Source organism: Diabrotica virgifera, chromosome 7, assembly GCF_917563875.1.
Source record: "Diabrotica virgifera virgifera chromosome 7, PGI_DIABVI_V3a".
NCBI classification, from domain to species: Eukaryota; Metazoa; Arthropoda; class Insecta; order Coleoptera; family Chrysomelidae; genus Diabrotica; species Diabrotica virgifera.
The window spans coordinates 142,068,444-142,093,200 of record NC_065449.1 but is presented as its reverse complement, the minus strand read 5'-3'; the positions used below and the strand labels follow the sequence as shown (position 1 = coordinate 142,093,200).

The following is a 24,757-nucleotide window of genomic DNA, read 5'->3' as shown; positions in this document are numbered from 1 at the left end:
TGAAAAAAAAAAAAGGAGAAATCCAATTGGAAGCATAATAATGCAAGTTAGCGGTGTTTTTAGTCATTCGCCGTATTCATTCTTCTTTATTTATGTATTATTAATAGATTCTGGAAGTTTAACTGCCTTAAAATGATTAGTTAAAAAAAAACTGGAGTTCAAAACGAATAAAGAATTTTTGTAGTTTGGTAAAAAATGCCATTTTCTTCAGAATAGAAAGATTAGCATCAGAGATACGAAAAAATGTTTAAATATGAAATTGTAGGATATTTAATTTCGAACTTGGTTTGAAAAAATCTTTTCTACGGCAAAAATTGAGTGAATTGTAAATGAGAAATGAGCAAGGGCGCCCATATAAAAATTTTTAGGGGGGGGGGGCCAAACGTGAAGATGTTGCACATTACATTTTGTATATTTCGGATGACAATATATACAGTAGATTCTCTCTATAACGAACACGGATATAACGAGGTACATTAGGTGTCCCATGAAATTCCTATTGAACTATAACGCTTTATAACGAGGCATATTTGGTTACAACGAAGAAAATTGAAATCGAAGAATACGTGTCTTTACCTGTTTTTAGCGTTGTAATGGTCATAAATAAATAAATGCCCCAACTGCCTGTACATAGAAATGCCCAACACCTGTCTTATTATCGAGGCCAGTGCTCTAATAAACTCGGCCACCTGTAATAAACTTCTGCCTGTTTATCGACCGATATTGAATATTATAGGAAATTTACAATTTATGACGGCGAAGTCTCATTGTTTACTGTTCAGGTTGACCATCGACACCTAATAAACTACGTAAGAGGCATCAAAACATTTCAATATTATTGTTTTTAAATTATTTTAAATTATTATTTCCCATTTAAAGTAGTTCAATATTATTGTTGTTTGATATAACGAGATCCGCTTATAACGAGATAATTAGTCCACCATTTCAGTTCTCGTTATAGAGGGAGTCTACTGTAGTTTAAACTACAGTGGAACCTCGATAAGTCGGCCCCCGATAACCCGGAAGTCCGGCTAACCCGGACCGATTTTCATCGGACAAACATTTCAACAATAAAAATGTATGTATTATGTTAAAACATTTTATCTGCAGCCGCTTCTGGAATGTCTTAAAAATATCGAATTTCATTGATAAAACTTCCCTTCAATCATAATATAATATTTGAGAGATAATGGGTATCTGTGTAATTTGAACTATATGATAGTAAAAATGACTCATGCACACGGCGGCGTTCATTATCTCAAACAACAGGCACCTGTTATTCCTTTATTTATTTTCAACTGTCTTTTAAAAAATTGTTTTTTAAACAATGGTATTTTAAACAATGAAAGAGTCACTGTTCTTAAATTACATAACATCGTTCCGATGGCAGACCAGACGAAATTGACACAACCAAACTGACTGAGTTTTTTTACCTAGAAATGAATAATACTCTATTTATTTATTATTTATTAAGCGTATGGCTCTATCACAGTTTTTGTATAAAAATAAAGATCACAATACATTAAAAAATAATAATAATTAATTTTTATAAACGAAAATTTAGTTGATAAATAGATATTGCTGATTTTCACAGTTACCTCGTGGTTGTTGTTCTTGGTAGAAGTAGAAATCAAGGCTGCATTTTCTATGTCTACGTACGTAAGTTGCTATACCGTAGGCTCTGTCGTAGGTAGCACCCAGTAGATCACAGCCGGGGATTTTTCCTCTTGAACTCAATTAAAATTCGTTTTCTTGTAATGCGACCAGATCAATATCGTTACCTTTTAATAGTTTGTTTAGAATTTGACATTTGGCTCTACTTATACCTTCTATATTTAATTGGCAAACTCTTACATTGGGTCCAATTTCTTTTGTAGATTCTTCTTTGGAAACTCCATTCAATAACTGTGTCATCTTTAATAATTATTCTAAAATAACTGTGATATCTGCCAGGAGATCTTTAGGAAAGATTGTCTGGCGCCTCTTGTGCTAGCTCTTTAGTTTACCCAGGGTGCACGTGCAGTATTACCTGCGGACGCGAACTAGCATTACACCCCCTTTGAATGTATAAAAATATGTATAAATAAGATATAAATAGAAAAAATATAATTATTTTAAACGATTTTGAAAAGTTTGATTTTGACAATTATAAAATTATAAAAAAATAATACTCTATATTGCCTATACTAAATTCTATACAACTATTATAACTGTGCATATATATTTCATATTATTTTGCTTATAAGGGACTTTATCTATTTTTACCATGTTCTCCGGCTAACTCGGATTTTCGATAACCCGGATCGGCGGCGGTCCCGATTAATCCGAGTTATCGAGGTTCCACTGTACCTAAAAAAACCTAGTTTGAACCCTGTTGTGAGAAATTATTCATACATTTAAATACTAGACCAGGTTTTTAAATGGAAATGTAATGGGTACCACAAAAGGTGCGCCTCTCTTTAAAACCCGTTTGAAAAGAATACAATGCTTGCAAAGCCCTGCCTTCAACTTTGGCTAGTAGACTAACCATGAGTATGTGTCGAACCAAGTTTTTACTTTAAAATCTTAAAAAGAAGCCCCCTTTATTTTTGCAGATTTAGAATCCTTATGAAAAATAAGTCACATATATTCCAAACATTTTTAGAATCGTTGATAGATGGCGCAAATAAATCGCATTTTCCGATTATAGCGGCATCCTCAACAATTCTAAAAAAAGTTTAGAATAAATGTTACTTATTTTTTGAGGAGGAAACTCAATCTGCAATAAAAAACGGGGGTTCCTATTTAAGATTTTAAAGTTAATTCTCACCCCCACCTCCAAAGTGTGGAATGAAAAATCCTGTTTGGTGTCATTCTATAGATTTTTGAAAAATATTAAACACTTGTTTTTTAGTTTTTCATTTGGAAGTATATTTCTCGAGATATTAGACCATTTCTATAATTTTGCTATGGCATCACGATAAATCGTTTTTTCCGATTATAGCGCTCTCTATCCACAATTCGCAAAATGGCTCGAATAAAATTTGTTTATTTTTACAAGGAAAATCCAAATCTGCAACAAAAATTAGGGGTTCCATTTAAGATTTTAAAGCTTCACACCCAGGGTTTGAAGTGGTGGACATGTTTAGTGTCATCGCATAGATTTTTGAGAAATATTTAACACATATTTTTCAGTTTTTCGATCCGATGTTCATTTCGCGAATTATTCGACCTTTCCCCTACTTTTGGGACACCCTGTATATAACACTCATTCGTCATGAAAGATCACCTGTTTTCATTTAAATAAAATTGTTCTGTTCATCATAATGTACAGTTTAAAATAATCTACTTACTAACAAAATACTTTTGCAAACTAAAATTTGACTATGTTCAATCAATTTAAAAAAAAAATGGCTCATTATAGGCCAGGAACCGAAGCTTTTCACCTCGCAATTTTTACAGAATGGATCGATTTGCTTAAAAATTTGAGAATAAGTCGCGGATAGCCCAAGGATCAAAATCTATATGATTTCAAAAGGCGCTTTTACCATGGGGGTGGTTGCCACTCCATCTCGGGGGTGGAAATTTTTTATTATATTTTGACAGCAAAAGTTGATAAAAACGTTCATTCTAAACAAAAAATGTCCTATACATTTTTTTGATAAAATTAATAGTTTTTGATTTATTCGCTATCGAAAGTGTTAGTTTTGTATAAAAAAAATCAATGTTTTTCGATATACTCATTTACGATTCACTCAATTTTTGCCGTAGAAAAATTTTTCTCAAACCAAGTTCTTGGGAATTAACTAACCTACAATTTTATATCGAAACATTTTTTCGTATCTCTGATGCTAATCTTTTTATTCTGAAAAAAATGGCATTTTTTACCAAAACACAAAAATTCCTTATTCTCTTTTGACTCCAGTTTTTTTAAAACTAATCATTCTAAGCCAGTCAAACTTCTAGAATCTATCATTAATGCATAAATAAATAAGAAGTAATAAGCCCAATGACTAAAAATACCGCTAACTTACATTATTATGCTTTCAATTGGATTTCTCCTTTTTTTTTTCAAAAAGATATATTATTTTTTAACCGTAACTTTTTTATTTTTTATCTTAGAAAGTTTTCTAAAAATGATTTTGTAGGCTTTTAAAAGATCTATAACCCTGTTAATATTAAATCTTTTTAAAATCCTCAGTCGCAAAAAGAGGTGACTTTGAATGGGATTCTAAAGGTGGTTTTTGCATGTTATTACAAGATTTAATTGTCAATAACTCACTCAATTTTCACCACAGAAAATTTTTTTGTAAACTGTGTTCTTGGGAATTAAATAAACTACAATTTTATACTGAAACGTTTTTCGTATCTCTGATGCTAATCTTGCTATTCTGAAGAAAAAGCCATTTTTTCAAAACTACAAAAATTCTTTATTCAATTTTAACTCCATTTTTTTTTAAACCAATCATTCTAAGCCAGTCAAACTTGTAGAACCTATTAATAATACATAAATAAAAAAGACCGAATAAGGTTAAAAACTAATTTTAATTAGGGTGGTGATTAGGGGGTTGCTTGCGATCACTTTTCCGCTGAAAAAAATGGGGACTGACAATCTTTTTAGTATAAGTCACTTAATTTTTGAGCTAGAGACTCCTTTTTAATTTCTGGAGATAGATATTTTTAAGTACTGTAAATTAGTTTCAACAAATTGTCCTCAAAAAATGCATTGTTTTCCCGTCGGTTGACTTCGAATCTACAATATTTAGCTTTTGACGAAGAAGAGCCAACATATTATAAAGTATAGCTCGATTACTATTGGTCTTAAAGAAAATTTAAAAAAATGGTTTTGTTTATTTTTTCAAAACGTACATTTTTGTTAAGTAAAATTGTTTTGATAAACGAAAACTTTTGGAGTTATTAGCGAAAAACTTATTAAAAACATTGATTTTTTCGATATAAAACTAACACTTTTGATACCGAATAAATCGAAAATTATCAATTTTGGCAAAAAAATGTATAGAACGTTTTTTGTTTAGAATGAACGTTTTCACCAACTTTTGCAATTAAAATATAATAAAAAATTTTCACACCCGAGATGCGGTGGCAACCACCCCCATGGTAAAAGCGCCTTTCGGCATGATATAGATTTTGATCCTTGGACTATCCACTACTTATTCTCAAAAATTTTCAAGCAAATCGATCCATTCTCTAAAAATTGCGAGGTTTTGTCCTATTTTAAGCTTCATTACTTGGACTATTAGTGATTATCGGCCAGAGATCGGATTTCTTGCTGATATGATTTTCTTTGCAGTATTATAAAAGATTCATTTAATTTGTAATTTTGGGTGTCGATTACAGTATAGATATATTATGTTCCCACGTTTCTAATATCTTTCAATGTTTTAGTTAATAGCATACCGTGACTGTGCGAAATGTGTATTATGCACATTCCATATAGACCGCTGTCACAGATACACAGATTTATTTTCTGTTAAACTATTAAATACCCAATATGTGAACTTTTTATTAATAAATATGTTGTTTCCAGTTTATCTCTCAAAATTATCCAATAATTTTTTGATAAAAATACGTTTTGTAATATAATTTTAATTTTTGTTCTTTCCCGAAAAGCTAGGGGGCCACGGCCCCCCCCTGCCCGTGTGTATGGGCGCCTATGGAAATGAGTATAATATCGAAAAAAAATTATTTTTTCGATATAAAATCAACACTTTCGATACCGAATAAATCGAAAACTGTTAATTCTATCAAAAAAATGTATAGAACATTTTTTTCTTGGAATGAATGTTTATATCAACTTTTGCGGTCAAAATATAATGAAAAATTTCCACCCCCGAGATTGGGTGGCAACCACCCCCATGGTAAAAGCGCCCTTCGGCATCATATAGATTTTGATCCTTGGACTATCCACTACTTATTCTCAAATTTTCAAGCAAATCGATCCATTCTGTAAAAATTGCGAGGTGAAAAGCTTCGGTTCCTGTACTATTTATACAGGGTGTCCCGAAAAGATTGGTCATAAATCATACCACACATTCTGGGGTCAAAAATAGTTTGGTTGAACCTAACTTACCTTAGTACAAATATGCTCATAAAAAAAGTTACAGCCCTTTGAAGTTATAAAATGAAAATCGATTTTTTTCAATACATCGAAATCTATTAGAGATTTTTTATTGAAAATGGACATGTATCATTCTTATGGCAGGAACATCTTAAAACAAAATTATAGTAAAATTTGTCCATCCCATAAAATTTTATGGATGTTTTGTTCCCTTAAACCCCCCCCCCCCAAACTTTTGTGTACCTTCAAATTAATTCATTATTGTGGTACCATTAGTTAAACACAACGTTTTTAAAACTTTTTTGCCTCTCAGTATTTATTCGATAAGCCAGTTTTTATCGAGATGCGAGTTCTTTTTTAATATATTTACATAAAAATATTATGGGGGTTTTGTTCCTTTAAACCCCCCAAATGTTTGTGTACGTTCCAATTAAACTATTATTGTGGTACCATTAGTTAAACACAGTGTTTTAAAACTTGTTTGCCTCCTAGTATTTTTTTGATAAGTCACCTTTTATCGAGATGTGGCTTCTTTTTCAAAATATACCTAAAAATGTAAGTTATAAATACATTTTCAGATTATTAACAGGTGTCTATTATACAGGTTGTCCAGAAACTCTACCGACAAACGAAGACAGGAGATTCCTCAGATAATTTTAAGACAATTTAATCCAATTCACCTAGTCCAAAAATGCTTCTTAAGGGAGCTAGAGCTCTTTGAAGATGGCGTCATGAAATTAGTTTTTCTTAAATACCTCCAGAACGCTTCTATTTTTAGAAAAACGAAAATTGGTATGCATATTTACTTTTCAGAGATGAATCGATTTCATCCATTGCAAATTTCTAGTACCGGTCATAGGCATCCGTTTTGGGTAGAGCAACGGGTATTTTATCGCATAACTTTTTTGTCCTTAACTTTTATGCATTTTTGACACCGGATTATTAAATTGTGAGGTATTCTAGTACTAAAAGGTACTCTTGCTTTAAGTCGGTAGGACACACCGTTTTCTAGAAAAATCGATTTGAAAGTTATTCATTTTTGGAATTTGAAAAAAAATTGAAAGAACTTTTCAACAAAAAACGAAGTATTTTACCAACATAAAGTAAAAGTAACTTTTAGTACTCGAATACCTCATAATTTAATAATCTAGTGTCAAAAATGCTCAAAAATTCAAGACAAAAAAGTTATGCTATAAAATAACTGTTGACCTATCCAAAACGGACGCCTATGACCAGTACTAGAAATTCACAATTAATGAAATTGATTTATTTCTGGAATATAAATAAATGTACCAGTTTTCGTATTTCTAAACAGTTTTTTTTTTATTTTTTTTTAATTCAAAAAGCGAAAAATTTTCAAATTGTTTTTTCTTAAAAACGGTGTGTTCTACCGATTTAAAACAAGAGTATCTTTTAGTACTAGAATACTTCACAATTTAATAATCCAGTGTCAGGAATGCATAAAAGTTAAAGATTTAACGTAAAGTTAAAAAATTATGCGATAAAATAACCGTTGCCCTACCCAAAACGGACGCCTATGATCGGTACTAGAAATTTGCAATGGATGGATTAGATTTATATCTTGAAGATAAATACGCGTACTAATTTTTGCTTTTCTAAATAGAAGCGTTCTGGGGGTATTTAAGAAAAACTAATTACAAGACCGTCTTCAAAGAGCTCTAGGTCCTTTAGGAAGCATTTTCGAACTAAGTGAATTGGGTTAAATTATCCTAAAATTATCTGAAGAATCTCCTGTCTTCGTTTGTCGGTAGAGTTTCTGGACACCCTGTAATCATACTTAACCATACACAAATATTTGGTGGATTCGACAATTATTCAAAATATCTTGATAAACGCTGGCTTATTAAAAAAGTTCTAAGAGGCAAAAAAGTTTTAAAAACAGTGTGTTTAACTAATGGTGCCACAATAATAATTGAATTGGAACGTACACAAAACTTGGGGGAGGGGGGTTTAAGGGAACAAAACCCCCATAAAATTTTTATGGGGTGCACAAATTTCACGTTAATTTTTTTAAGATGTTGCTGCCATAAGAATTCCACATGTCCATTTTCAATAAAAAATCTGTAAGAGTTTTCGAAATATGAAAAAAAAATCGATTTTCATTTTGTAACTTCAAAGGGCTGTATGTCGTTAAGTGAGGTTCAATCAACCTATTTTTGACCCCACAATATGTGGTATAATTTATGACCAATATTCTCGGGACGGACACCCTGTATATTTTGCCCATTTATTGTTTATAAATTCAGGTCTTTGAACGTTATTATGTTTTTATTGCTGCTAACCTTAACACTGACAACCTCAGAGTTCTTTTAGTAAACTAGTACCTGCCCATTAATTATTATTATTTTTTAATCGATTATATTTTCTAGAAACAAACAAATTATTGTAAGAAAGTTCTCATAGGAAATTGGTTTGAAGATTCTTGTGACTACAAGAAAAATAGATATAATCACAAATCCGAATATGAATGTGAGTATGAAGAAAAACCAAATACGACTCACCCTCGTTCTGTTATTTGGGATACTACTTTGAAAAATCAGGTAACAAGCAATACAGTTTTCACATTATGCGTATGCGGAAATAAAGGTGATGAAAAAAATCCCTTCATTCGATGTAGTTTCAACAATAAGTTGAAATGAACTCAGATATTGTATGTTGGTGTTATAAGGAACCAACTGCTATACGATGTTGTACTTGCGCCGTATTAATATCACGTAAAATTCCGTATAAACATCGCTTCAAATTCATTGGAAGCATCTACGTGTAAGGGAAGATTTATCAAGACGTCTTCTTCTTCTTTATCTTCATCTAGTTAATCGACTCCGGCATCACAAACAGAAAATCTTGAGGACTGCCCTCGTAGGCCCACCAGTGGCTGAGTGGCACTTCTCCGTTGTGTGCTTGATGAATTGGACCTCGCCGCAGCTGCATGATGGTCATGGTAGCTTACCCAACCTGTGCAACATGTACGTACATCGACCCAGTGGCGTAGCGTAGTGGGGGCGGCAGGGGCGGCCCGCCCCGGGCGGCAAAATTTAACAATAAATAATAAAAATATTTTTATCGTTTTTTTAAATATTTGAACCATTTTATATTTTTATCGCAACTACAAATTCGGACCGATTGAAAGGAGCACGGAATTTTTCATTACTTATTTTGTGACGAATTCGGGGAATTTCTTTTTCTTTGAATGATATTTTGTGGCGACTGGCAACAACGTCTATACTGACTTTTGGGAATTCCCCGCTTATGACTAACAATCAGCACTACTTTTTTCGGCACATTAGAACGTTGCTATTCTTTTTTTTCTCATCGACACATCGTTGGGAAGTTCTGATAGCAGCTACAGGCAAAAGAAGGATTCAAGACACGCGGTGGAGTGCAAGAGGCGATGCCGTAAATGTAACATGACATCATTACAAAGACATTTTCGTCACTTTGGAAAAACTGACAGAGGCAGGTGAAAGCTTAAACACTAGGACAGATGCAGGTGCTTTACTAGTTTTGATGCAGTCATTTTCCTTTCTTTGTTTTTGGGCCTGTGGCAACCGGTGCTACATGAAGTGAACGATGCACAAAAATATTTACAAACAAGGGTACTTGACATAAGATTGTGCGCTCAGAAAGTAAATGCTTTGCAGATGGTATTGACAGAGAAAAGAGAGGAATGGGCAAATGGCGCCAATGTATGTGCGAAGAACTTGGAAGAAAGCATTTTTTTAATGATAGAAAAATGAGTTGAGACGAAAGCTGTTTTCTTCGTTAGATAGAGTTATTGTAGAAATTCTTGAGCATTTTCAACAGCAACATAATTTAACTGATAAGTTTGTTTATCTAACATCGGCTATATTATTAGATCCAGACAACACTGAATATTATAATCTAGACTACGCATCTGATGAAATTGACGAGCAGGGTTTCAAGCTGGAAAAAGACTGCGGTTCATTGATTAATGCAGACTCACTTGAATTATTTAAATTTATTGTTAAATCCAAGCTGGAAGATACTCTGCCCAATATTTTAATCATGTTCCGAATATTTTTTACAGTTGCTATAAGCAATGCCAGCTGTGAGAGGAGTTTTTCAAACTTGAAATTGATTAAAAATTATTTAAGATCGACAATAAGTACTCTAAGACTAACTAATTTGGCTATTTTGTCTATTGAGCAAGAGATGTGTGATGCGATAGACATTGACGGTACAATAAAAGACTTTGCTCTTAAGAAAAGTAGACATAAATTTTTAATTGAAGACGGAAGTTTTGTTTTTAATTTTAACAAATACTCATATTACTTTTCAATAAAAATAAAAATATAAGATTATAGTATCGTTCTAGTTCTAATTAAAAATTGATTTTATTTAATTTTGTCGAGCGTTAAGGTGTACCTAATCTTAAGTGATAGGTACCCAAGTTATATCAATGTATCTAATTGGTTAAAGTAAAATAATTTTTGGATTAATAAACGTGATTGTAAAACTTAGATAAACTTTTTTATTTAAAATCCAACCTGTATAATGCAAAATAATGATGACTGTTCTCCCGAAAAGTTCTCTATAATTAATGTATGTAATGTTATACAATAAATTAAAATACCTACATAAGAGGGCGGCACAATTGTCTTCCGCCCCGGGCGGCCGACACTCACGCTACGCCACTGCATCGACCATATTGAGTTTTGATACGGCTAAGTATGCATCAGGTCTTACGTGGTAGGTCAAATCCAGGAGGGGTATATGTGAAGTGAAGCAAGGTATAATTATTGTATTTGGTTGAGCTTCCGACCATGCATAGGTTCATTTGAAGATCATGTTAAACCCAGCGGTTTCTGGGAGATTTTCTGGAAAGCAGTCCATTTTTGGTTGCATCTTCTACATAGTTATGAATCGGCAGCGCCGTGTTGTTAAGGATATTTTTATATTCTTTGGTTAGAAGTTAGAAGATTGAGTTGGCGAAGGTGTGGTGGTGGTGGATAAATTTCTGTAAGAAATTTATAATTTCTGTAAGAAATTTATCTAAGTGTTATTACGCCTCTGGTAGTAAAATAATTTTTTACTTTCAAACGATGCTTTTACTCACCGAAAACTTGTACCCAAGAAATCCAGGGTAGCAAACATTCAAAACGTGTGGTTTTACTTACCTAATTGTCTCTCCCCCGAACCCCTGGTAGGCATTTCCAGTTATAATTTGAAGAAGTTAGTAGCAATCTAGAATTCAACCAGTCTGATTAACATATTTATTGTTTAGAGTTACATCTCTCGCGTATTAGTGTAAAAGTAAGAACTTAAAATCCAACCAGTTTTGACACTTCCATGTTTAGTTTAGAGCAGTGGTTCCCAACCTTTTTCCGATGATCGCCCCCTTTGACATGTTTTGTCAGATATGAGTACTACAATCGCCCCCTCCCCTCTCAAATTAAATTGAAACAAATAATTAATCAGTACAAACAGACAGAGCGAAAACGGCGGGTTCGTTGGGAAAAATATTCCCATGAGATTTTTTTGCATAATTATATTCGTGAGACATCCCAGAATAAGGTTCAAGAAGTCGCCTACGTGAAAAGTGGTCCAAATTTTTTTAACAATTTTTTTTAATCAAATTGCAAAAATTAATATTTTTGGCCCAAACAATTTTTTTTTTAGATTTTTTGGACCATTCTAGACAAAAAAGGGCTCTTATAATTTTTTTTTAAGTTGATCTTTTTCGAGTTATAAGCAATTTAAAATTTGAAAAACGCGAAAATTGCCATTTTTAAGACTTAATAACTCGGTTAAAAATTATTATTATGAATATCAGAAAGTGACTAAAACAAAGTTTAAAGCCCCCACTACATAATCCTGAAGAAATCTGTGTCAATAATTTATTACTAAGCTGTTATTTTTAATTAATAACTATGAGCGGTTAGATCGTATTGACGTGGCTGTAAATGTTAGTGCAAGTAAGATGCACAATTGGATTGCCGGAATGGCATCTCTCTCGCACTCATCATTGACGACCGCCTAACACGTGCATGGCGCTCATTATTATTATTTAAAAACAACAGCTTAGTAATAAAATAATGACAAAAATTTCTTCAGGATCCTGTAGGGAGGGCTTTAAACTTTGATTTAGTCACTTTTTGACTTTCAGAATAATAAATTTTAACCTAGTTGTTAAGCCTTAAAAATCTCCATTTTTCGTTTTTTTTTTCAATTTTAAATTCTCGATAACAATCAACTTTAGAGAAAAATTATAAGAAAACTTTTTTGTCCAGAATAGTCCAAAATAACTAAAAAAAATAGTCCGGCCAAAAATATTAATTTTTACAATTTGATTAAAAAAATTGTTAAAAAAAATTTAGACCACTTTTCACGTGGGCGACTTCTTGAACCTTATTCTGGGATGTCTCACGCATGTGATTATGGAAAAAAATCTCATGGGAATATTTTTTCCAACGAACCCGCCGTTTTCGCCTTGTCTAAAAAGGTACGTATCCGTATTTATTTATTTTTACATTTCGTAAAATGATAAATGATTATATGTAATGGCTTCCTTGGGACTTTTGTCTCTCACATAATTTCTTTATGTCTGGCTTAATGTTGGTTAATAGCAACCTCAAATCCCCTCTTTAAATTATATCCAGCCTATTTCTTGGTTTGTTTTTCAATATGCATACAGAACTAAAATCTTTCTCCACTAGATATATTGTGGGGAATGCTGATAATCGTAATTTGATTGCATTCCACAAGATTGGATACACTTCTTTTATCTGCGGTCAAAATCTTTCATAGCCACACTCCTGAAACAGACTTTCAATTTCAACATCATGTTTCAAATCAATCAAGCTTTCTTGAAGATAAGGACATGCCGTTGAAACTTCCACGCTAAAAGAATTGATAAACCAAGTTGGCACTTTCAGACTAGTCAGATCTTGGAATCGGGGCTGCAGATTTCTTTCAATATTTGAAGGTGGAGGCAATATGTTTGAAGATCCTCAGAATCACCACAACCACAGAGGATTTGTTGTTGGGGAATTTGGTCAGATCTCTTCTCTGCATATTTTGTTCAAAAATAGATAGTTTGTCACTGAATACTCCGACTACTCCCTTCGCTTTGGCCATATTTATGTTCTTCCCTTGTAGTTGCAGGTTCATTTCATTTAATTATTCGCATAGTACAGTTAAAATAATTACACTATAACTATTACGCAAGAGAAATTGAACGTTTTTTCTACTTTTAAGGACAAAAAAGCAAATTAATTAGCGAATCGAATTAAAAATTATTTTTCACATCAAATTTTAGTAGTGGAGGAAAGTATGCTAAATTTGCAGTTACTCGAGCGTTATGGAAAAGTATTGGGTTCTAAAGGGTAGATCCTAAAACCAAAAAAGTTGAGTTAAGTTTTCCATAAGTGGGGGACTTTCCATTTTTTAATTTAATTTTTCATTTCCAACAATCGTTTTTCGATTGTCTCGAAAAAAAGTTACGTATTTTTACGTAAGAAATCCAAATCTGCAATAAAAATATGAGGGCTCCAATTTAAGATTTTAAAGTAACTTCACACCCCACCTCCATGGGGGGTCGTGTTTGGTGTCATTCGATAGATTTTTCAAAAATATTGAATACCTGCATTTTTCAGCTTTCGATCTGATGTTCATTTCGCGAAATATTGTGGGGTTCGTATTTAAAATCTTAAATTTAGACGCACGCCTCTCCGTAGGGGGTCGTGTTGGGTATGATTCGATAGATTATTGAAAAATATTGAACAGGTATTTTTTAGTTTTCCGATCTGACGTTCATTTCGCGAAATATTCGTTTTTTCTTTGTGAAACTTTGTGACTCGCCTATTTCGTTACACCCAATCGTTAGATTTTTTAAATATACACTGTTTTGTATGTACTTAACTTACCTTACCTTAATCTGAAGATTTCGAGTTTTTCTAAGGATACATTTTTTTTCAGACCCATCGACCCGGACCTTTTTCGAACCTTTTTCCTGAACGAACTCCCCTGTATGAAGAGCCAATATATTTATTGTAGAGGTACATTTACAGGGTACAGGGTTTTCCCCCTGTGATTTTCTGATGCGCTCGAGTAACTGCAAAAATCCCCGCTTGGGCTCCCCTACCATTTGAAACATTATTTGGTTAAAACATCTCAGTTTTTTGGCAAATATATATTTTAATTTGTCTGGATTCAATTATGGTTCTGTCGATATCTAAGAAGACTTAATATTTACAGAATGTCGCCAAATAGTCCGTTCTTTAACGGTAAAGTATTGCAAAACCTCTAAATTTTAAAGAACCGCTTGGATTGACATGAAATTTGGCATACACATAGCTAATAAGTCAAAGAAAAAAAGTGATATTGTGCCGATATGTGCTTTTGCCCTGGGGGTGGTTTTCACCCCCTTTTGGGGGTGAAAAAATATTCATCCAAAGAAAGTCAGGAAATGGATAAACTGGCTAATTTTAAGTAACTTTTGTTCTATAGAGTTTATTCACTAAGTCAATACTTTTCGAGTTATTTGGCAGTGAATATGTTCATTTTTTCAACAAAATAACCACGCTTTTAGACGGTTTTTCGCAAATAACTCAAATAGTAAGTATTTTGTCGAAAAAACATTCTTAGCAAAAATATAGCCTGTAAAAATTTTTAAAAAAATGTGTGTATATATCATGTCTGTGCACCTAGTAGAAGCAGAGTTATAGCTAATGAAAAATAGGTTCATATTCGTCAAATTCCAAATGAAATACTTTAACGTGAAATAACCAAAAATGAAGCACATTTCGGGGAAAACTCATTAAAACTTATTTAAAGTGTTTAAAAAAAGCTTCATTTTTGTTTTATAAAAAAATTACTAGCATCAAAATTAAACAAGTTACGCTCAAAATAAAGTTAGTCCCTTTTGGTTTTGGTAAAAAAATCGAGAAAATCACCTCCTAATTAGTATCTTAAATGAACTTATTCGTTACGACTTCACAAGTTTCTTGACTCGTGTATATATTGTTTATATGATCTGTAAGCAGTGGCGGCTCGTCAGAGTAGGCAAGGGAGGCTCAGCCTCCCCATAAATTTTTTACACACTCTACACTGTTTTGTTTATCATGAATCGCGAAAACAACAAGTACAACTCTCACTATTATACAACGTGTAAATTCCATATTATCACTAATTATCCATACGTACGGAGCATTAGCATTAGAACGCTGATCGCGTCTCAGTTTTATTACATATTATTGTAGGCAGGACCCTGGGTTATCCCGAGATGCATGAACGGAGCACGGAGCCGAGAAGCCCAACAGTCTCCGTTGCTAATGCTCCGTGCAGTGCAGCAGGCCTTTAAGGAGACCCGGTCTCCTAACAGTGGCATCTACGGTGCCATCACACGCTGCCCGAAGATATACCAAGGGAGGCAGAATAGCTTATCGGCTCCGTTGCGTGGTTGCGTGCGTCTCGGGACAACGAATTTTAGGGTCCTGACTAAAAATACATAATGAAAAATCTAAAAGTGCGAATTTTGTTATGAAATTTGGTATGTGGGGTTATAATAATATTTGGAACAACTTTCTCAAATAACTTTTTCCGATATCTCTAACTCAAAGCAAAATATCGGTAATTTATGGTATTTTTGAATTCGCAGTAGGCCGCGTTTAGAATTAAAAAAATTCAGTTGAGTATCTTTAAAAATTTGAAGCTTCATTATGTATGGACTGCAAAACTTCAAATCTGTATTTATTTTGATATGCGAGGTATCTATTTACAAATAGATGGAATTGTTAACAAATAAACGACACAAACTTTGGTATTAATCTTTTACAATTAGACTAACTATTTTTAAAATGATATGATATCATGAAATTATGAATTAGGATGATACTATGAAATGTAAATAAAAAATGGTCAAAAAATGGGGCCTCAAATTACATTTTTTTTGCAAATTTGTCTAGATATTTTACAGTTAGGTATAGCCTCCCCTATTGTAAAAATCACGAGCCGCCACTGTCTGTAAGTTTCATCGGTTCAAAGTCCTTATTATTGAAAGGGCTGTAGTTAAAAGGGGTTGAACGAGTCACTGATCACGAATGTATGCAAATTTAGAAACACCAAATCTTAATCAATTTTTGTCTAACACAAAAACAAAAAAATACATGATATTCAAAAAAGCAAATCTGACTTTTTTTGTTTTCGAAATTTTTGGTATCTCTAACAATTTTTAAGTTATTTTGAAAAAAAGCATATTTTTCAAAATTTAAATTTTTTAAAATTTTACTTTGAAACCAAATTTTTTCAAAAATAAGCACTTTGAATCGATGAAACTTACAGATCATATAAACACAACATAAGTAAAATAATTTGTGGAGCGGTAATGATTAATTTCATTTAAGTTGCTAATTAGGGGGTGGTTTGCCCGATTTTTTTTTGCAAAAACAAAAAGGAACAACTTTATTTTGAGCGTAACTTGCTTAAATTTAAGGCTAGAAACTTTTTGTAAAAACAGAAATAACATTTTAAACACTTTAAAAAAGTTATAATGGGTTTTCCCAAAAAAGTGCTTAATTTTTTGGATATTTCACGTCGAAATATTCTATTTGAAATTTGGTGAATATGAACCTATTTTTCATTGGCTATAACTCTCGTTCTACGAGATCGAGAGACCTAACGCGTACACCATTTTTTTACTTTTTTATAGGCTATATTTTTGTTAAAAACGTTTTTTTCGACAAAATACTTACTTTTTGAGTTATTTGCGAAAAACCGTCTAAAAATGTGGTTATTTTGTTGAAAAATGAACATATTCACTCGCAAATAACTCGAAAAGTGTTGACTTGGCGAAAAAGCTTTATAGAACAAAAGTTACTTAAAATTAGTGAGTTTACCCATTTCCAGACTTATTTTGGACATATATTTTTTCACCCCCAAAAGGGGATGAAAGTCATCCCCAGGGCAAAAGCACACATCGGCACAGTATCACTTTTTTTCTTTGGCATGTAAGCTATACGTATGCCAAATTTCATGTCAATTCAAGCGGTTCTTTAAAATTTAGAGCAAAAACCGTGAAAGAATGGACTAAAACTGAATTTTATTATAATCGGTTTAAATTTTCTAGTCCATTTGCGAGGCGACTATACCTATCGAATTAAATTGTGTCATGATTCATAGCCCTCTGTTACTAGACGAGATGCTTGTGTTATTATTACCATATTACCTGCACGGGTATACATATTCAGTTTTTATTATCCAATCGGAAGTATTGTATTTTTTGTCTCAACTACCGATTTCTCGTTTCCCGGATTCTAAACGCCCCCTTATCGCCTCCTTTTCTCTATCGCCCCCTTCGCTCTGCCGCCCCCTGAAAATCTTAAATCGCCCACCGGGGGCGATCGCCCTCCGGTTGGGAATCACTGGTTTAGAGTATCAACTATCCCGTATTTGTATTAACAGTATCAACTTGAATCCAGCGTGGTCAGTACTGAAATTCTTATGCCTCAAATTTGTATGTGTCAGGTGCCGAAACGTACTGAGTGGATTCCGAACGTCGTTATAACGTATTGTGAATGTACTAATGTTAGGTGCTTCAGAATGGTTCTCAGTTTTGCAGAAAAATTTTTTATGGTGGAGTACTATATTCGGTCATACGGAAAAGGTCACGAAAACGGTACAAGCTTAAAATCAAAAATGGTTTCAGCAAGACGGGACAACCTGTCACTGCCAGGGAGTCTCTTCGAATACTGCGCGATCATTTTGGGTGTTGCCACTCAACAGAACTAACGCCACCAGATGCGTACATATGGGGAATGCTGAAGGAGTCAGACAGATCCACCGTCTGCCATTTCGGACTTGCGAACTAGAATTTTTTATGCCAGAAGCAGTAGCGGCTCTAGAAATTTGTCTTGGGGAGGGGGGGAATTTGCCTTAGGGGGAACTTCCAATGAAAAACCAACCAAAAAAACGTAAAAAAGATCAACTTAGATTACATAAAAGACATAAATAATAACTTATAGGCATTAAGTTGACTTAACTTTCCTAACTAGCGTGTTTATTGGGTTGAATTTGTCATTCTGTGGTTTCGGTTTCATGTCAGCTAATATATTCTTATGTTTGAACATTTTTTTTCTTTCATTTCATTTTGGACCTTGTTTGGGGGGAAATTTCCACATGTTCCCTCCCCGTAGATCCGCCACTGGGCATCGTTAACATCTGTTTTATCGGGAACGTGCATCATCGTGAATAATGTTTGCAAGGCTAATATCATGTATACTAGATATACAGGGTGGTTCATCTTATTCGCCTCGGTGTCTGTACGGAAAACCACTTGATATTTTAAAAAAATTTCTTCACAGAAATATACAGGGCCATTAATACTACAATCTAAAAATAATGTGAATTATACAGGGTGCTCCAAAAAAGACTGGCATATCAAAGTTATATTTTTTCTTATGGAATGCCCTATATCTGATGACAGTATTGAATTGACCTTGAAAAATAAGCTATACTTTCATAAGGGTTCCCTATACCTAAATACAGGGTATTTTGATTTATTTCGATTTTTATAAAAATGTAAGGTTTTAGAAAAAAATAAATATCTACGAATCTAAGAATCAGTAACAAATTCTCTCTTGGATCTTAATAACTGACTGTTTACAATACTTAAGCAGATGCTTATTGCAACAAAGTTTCTTACAGGGTGGTCAAAATATGAGATTTTTCGATTGACAAGTTCAAGCTGTAATAACTTACTTATTTTAAATGGAACACCCTGTATCTTACTAGTCTATCTCGTAGAAAATATACTTAGCTTTCAATTTGTATTAGGGTTTCCTATACCTATCTTGTTACAGGGTGGTCAAAATATTAGATTGTTCTATTAACAAATTCAAGCTGTAATAACTTACTTATTTTAAATGGAACACCCTGTATCTTACCAGTCTGTCGCGTAGAAAATTTATTTAGCTTTCAATTCTTATTAGGGTTTCCTATACCTATCTCCCTTCATTTGTTAAATATTTTAAAGATTTCCTAATTTGTACACCACTTTTTGTTTGAATCTTTGAATCGCATTTACAAACAATTAAATGCAATGGCTACTATGACGATAACGAGCCTATTGTACAAAAATATGTAAAAATGGGTATTTACAGAATAACATGGAAAATATATATTTACAGGATAACATGTATATTGAGAATGTTTACATGGAATTGAAGAGATTTTAAATATCTTCCATTATAAAGAATAGAATATCGAGTATGTCATTTAAAATAAGAACAATCTGTGTGATTAAATGACAAAAATGTGAATTTTATTAACGAAAGTATCTTGACTAAGATATTTAAGCATATTTCCGGTGTTGGTGATGTGTTGTACATAACCACGACATAGGTACTTAATTCTACGTTTTAAAGCTTACAAATTAGGAAATCTTTAAATATTTAAGAAAAGAAGGGAGATAGGTATAGGCAACCCTAATAAGAATTGAAAGCTAAGTAAATTTTAAGTAAATTTTCTACGCAATAGATTAGTAAGATACAGGGTGTTCCATTTAAAATAAGTAAGTTATTACAGCTTGAATTTGTTAATAGAACAATCTAATATTTTGACCACCCTGTAAAAGATAGGTATAGGAAACCCTAATATAAATTGAAAGCTACGTAAATTTTCTATGCGATAGACTAGTAAGATACAGGGTGTTCTATTTAAAATCAGTAAGTTATTACAGCTTGAATTTGTTAATAGAACAATCTCATATTTTGACCACCCTGTAAGAAATTTTGTTGAAGTAAGCATCTGTTTAAGTATGCTAAATAGTTTATTATTAAGATCCAAGAAAGAATTTGTTACTGATTCTTAGATTCGTAGATATTTATTTTTTTCTAAAACCTTACATTTTCATAAAAATCGAAATAAATCAAAACACCCTGTATTTAGGTATAGGTATAGGGAACCCTTATGAAAGTATAGCTTATTTTTTAAGGTCAATTCAGTAATGTCATCAGATAAAGGGCATTCCATAAGAAAAAATATAACTTTGATATACCACTCTTTTTTGGAGCACCCTGTATAATTCACATTATTTTTGCATTGTAGTATTAAAGGCCCTGTATATTTCTGTGAAGAAATTTTTTTAAAATATCAAGTGGTTTTCCGTACAGAGACCGAGGCGAATAAGATGAACCACCCTGTAAAAATAATCATAAACATTTCAATATTCATTTCAGTACTGTTTATTTTGCCGCATACTGTATTATACAATATACCTTTAACACGCGACAGTGATGGCCAGAAATTGCTTTAAAATTATTCTCAAATTTCTACACTTTGCTGATAATGAAACTTCAAACAAAGAAGATATTTATTGTATAGAGTTCGCGAAGTTATCGATATGTTTATCAGACTCTATCAACAGGTTTTTACCCCGGGAGAGAAAATTTGTGTTGATGAGTCTCTAGGTACTTGGAGAGGCAGGTTGCTCTTCTGGCAGTATATACCTACCAAACAAGACCGCAAAGTATGGCATAAAAATATTTAAACTGTGTACTGAAAAAGGTTATATCTACATGGAACCTTCTGGTTTATTGCGGCAAATCGAAAAACACTGAATCCGAAGTGTCAGAAAATAAAGTTATGGTTTTAGCCAAAGATCTCTTGGGCAATGGAAGAACATTATAATATACTGACAGCTATTATACCAGTATACCTCTGGCCTGGCTTATTGACGATTAGAGCAAATAGGAAATACATGCCACAAGACGTGATGTGTGCCAAACTAAGACGAGGAGATTTTTCAGCCAAACAAACAGATGTCGGGATTGTTGTTTTGAAATGGCGTGATAAGAGGGATGTTCGAATGTTTTCAACAAAGTCCTCGGCATTGAAAACGCTCCCTAATGAAAGTCGAACGGGACGAACTATTCAGAAACCAATATTAGTCCGTTCTTTAACGGTAAAATATTGCAAAACCTCTAAATTTTAAAGAACCGCTTAGATTGACATGAAATTTGGCATACACATAGCTAACAAGTCTTCACCCCTTCTCGGGAGTGAAAAATATACGTACAATTTAGGTCCGGAAATAGATAAATTGACTAATTTTAAGTAACTTTTGTTCTATACAGTTTTTTCATTAAGTCGATACTTTTCGAGTTATTTGCGAGTGAATATATTCATTGTTCAACAAATAACCACGCTTCTAGACGGTTTTTAGCAAATAATTCAAAAATTAAGTATTTTGTCGAAAAAAACATTATTGGCAAAAATATAGTCTGTAAAAAATTGAAAAAAAAATGGTGTACATATTAGGTCTCTATACCTAGTAGAAGCAGAGTTATAGCTAATGAAAAATAGGTTCATATTCGTCAAATTCCAAATCGAATACTTTAACGTGAAATAACCAAAAAATAAAGCACTTTTTGGGAAAAACGTATTACAACTTATTTAAACTGTTTAAAAATGCTTCATTTTTGTTTTATAAAAAAAATTCTAGCATTAAAAGTAAACAAGGTATGCTCAAAATAAAGTTACCTTTTTTTTGGTAAAAAAAATCGGGAAAATCACCTCAAATAAACTTAATCGTTACCACTTCACAAGTTTCTTTACTCGTGTATGTATTGTTTATATGATCTGTAAGTTTCATCGGTTAAAAGTTTTTATTTTTGAAAGGGCTGTAGTTAAAAGGGCTTTGTGTTTACATACATGTGCAATTTTTGTGTTACATAAAAACAAAAAAATACAAGATATTCAGAAAAGCAATGCTGACTTTTTTTGTTTTTTGAGATTTTTTGTATCTCTAACAATTTTTAAGTTATTTTAAAAAAACAAAAACCTTTTTTCAAAATTAAAAATTTTAAAAATTTTATTTTAAAACCAAATTTTTCAAAAATAAGCACTTTAAACCGATGAAACTTACAGATCATATAAACACAACATTAGTAAAATAATTTGTGAAGCGCAAACGATTAATTTCATTTAAGTTGCTAATTAGGGGGTGATCTTCCCGATTTTTTTTTGCCAAAATAAAAGGGACCAAATTTATTTTGAGAGTAACTTGTTATAAAAACAGAAATGAAGCCTATTTTAAACACTTTAAAAAAGTTATAATGGGTTTTCCCTAAAAAGTGCTTAATTTTTTGGATATTTCACGTTGAAATATTTCATTTGAAGAAAATAAAATAAAAATTCCATTTTTATCATCTTTTATTCCATTTTTATTCATCACCTATTTACTTCATCTTTCATATTTCATTTGGCGAATATGAACCTCTGGTTCTACGAGGTCCAGAGACCTCAAGCGTACACCATTTTTTTTACTTTTTTACAGGATATATTTTTGCTAGAAGGAGGTACGCCACTGTATCGATACACATTGCAAATTATTTGCTCCGCTATTTTCTCCGTATTTCGGATAGTAACGAGCTTTTTAATTTACAAAAGTGTTTTAGGGAAAAAGTTAATATTAAAACTTATCAGTGAGAGTGTTAAGAGGCTACAGTAGCGAGCAACAGGTAGCAGCAAACGCGTTCCAATATTGCGGCTCTAATTTTGAATATTTTGTCGAGATAGTTGGCACACATATTCGTAATATAATAAAGAATGGCGGTACAGAGCCCAATTTTAGAAATATGTTAGTACGTGGAAATTACTCTATAACTAAATAAAATATTGAAAAAAGGAGCCTGTACCGCCATTAAGAAGAAAAAAATAATAAACTTTCTTCAAATAAACTTTTTTATCGCCTGCCTAGATTTTGTGTAATCTTGGAACTACTAAAATTTTTTATTTCTAACAAGAAATCGAACATATTATAACTAAATAACTAATTAGGCAACATAGAGAAATTATCAGTGTCATTTTGACAAACCTGCGTCAGATTTTCTCTAATTTGTTCTGTCATCTTTATCGATATCAGTCCAGTGCAGTAGTGTGTTAATTTAAGAATTCGTTATAGTTGTTTCATAGGAAAATAGTGTTTATTGATAGTTATTTATTATATTTTTGTTGTTGTTGTATAAGTTGTTGGCCTCTTTGAAATAATAGATTGTTGTTAATTGTGTTTTAGTTCAGTTCTATGTAGGTAGGTAAGTATATTTTACGTAAAAACATTTCGAATTCTAATGCGAGTATAAAGTTTTAGGAGGATATTTTATTTTTAACATATATTATCAATAGTTTAACGAAATGGGAAAAGTTAATCAAACGACAAATAAAGCGAATAATTCCAAGAAAAAGTCCATTAAAAGCCGTGCCAAAATTATGAGAACATCGAAATTGGAGCCACCACAAATTTTAACAATGTAAGTACCTATGAGAAGTAATCTACTGTTGTCATACATAAAAAAAGTGTGAAAAGTTGTTTCCCATGAAAATGAAATTCGTAATAAATCTATGTTTAGGTACAGAAATCCTGACTACAGTACAAATGCCAATTTTTTTTAGGTAGATATTCATAGTCCTGTCGCCAAGGGGCTACAAGGGCCTCCTTTATTCAGATGGTCTTACCCAAGATTTTTTTATGTATCTTGACCCGTAGAACACGAATTTTTTGGGTAACAGTTGATCCGGATGTCGATAAGATTGTTATAAACAAAGAACTTGAGGAATTACATAACAGCGATTTCTCGCAAAACAAAACATTTTTTTGTATTTTTTGGGTCATTCTAAGCAAAAACTGTCCTGACAAGTTTTTTCGTAGGATGCATAGTTTTCGAGTAAACGCGGTTGAACTTAAAATCGAAAAATTGCAATTTTTGAACCCGAAAAAATTTATTCAACAGGTAGCAAAAACGCGTTCCAAGATTGCGGCTGTAATTTTTAATATTTTTTCGAGATTTTTGGCACACGTATTCGTAATAAAATAAAGAATGGCGGTACAGAGCCCAATTTGAAAAATATATTAATATGTGGAAATTACTCTGTAATTAAATACAATATTAAAAAAAGAGCCTGTACCGCCATTAAGGAGAACAAAAAAATACACTTTCTTCAAATAAACTTTTTTATCCGATGCCTAGATTTTGTGTAATTTTGGAACTACTAACATTTTTTATTTCATTAGTAGTTCCAAAATGACACAAAATCTAGGCATCGGATAAAAAAATTTAAGAAAGTGTATTTTTATAAAAAGTGCAGGAGCTAACAATGCCGAGGAAGACCTATCAGGCTGCATCTCACTTCCCGCCTGTCCAGCACGGTAAAATTCCAACAAAGCTTAGTTCCGAATACTCAGATTACGAGTAGAACTAATCAAAATAATAAATAATCATTCCATGAAGTACGACTTAACCTGGTAGATTTCCCTCGGCCTTCTTAGCTCCGGCAATTCGTTGGCTTGCAAATTTTAGAAGCCACAAGCCACGATTGGTTTAACCAGAAGACTAGTTCTAATAAGTTTTATTTTATTTTTGATATTGTTAATATTAGAAGTAAAACTTTCGTTCGTCTTTAGCAGATACCGCCACGGCATTCATGCCATCATTTCGTTGTGAACCGATAACGGTAGCCCGAATTTTAGTAGTTCAAAGAGAATGAAATATGCACCTCTGATGGGACCCTAAGAAGGGTTAAAGGGTGTTCTAGAGTGCCTTTGGCGCTCTATGAACTAAATAAAATAAGACTGCTCTCGTTTCGCTTCACAATGAAATTATTATTTATTATTATTATTTCGTACAAATACCTATGTTATCATAAAATTTTCACCCATTTTGG

General features: G+C 32.6%; 1 protein-coding gene across 1 annotated transcript in view; it reads left to right on the top strand.

The window, feature by feature from the left end:
• The window catches only part of LOC114342409 (uncharacterized), a 58,575-nt gene that overhangs the window by 15,103 nt on the left and 18,715 nt on the right, over nt 1–24,757 (top strand). The window contains exon 2 of the mRNA XM_028293214.2: nt 8,449–8,619. Coding sequence (XP_028149015.1) covers nt 8,449–8,619 — 171 coding nt within the window. The remainder of the gene's footprint in view (nt 1–8,448; nt 8,620–24,757) is intronic.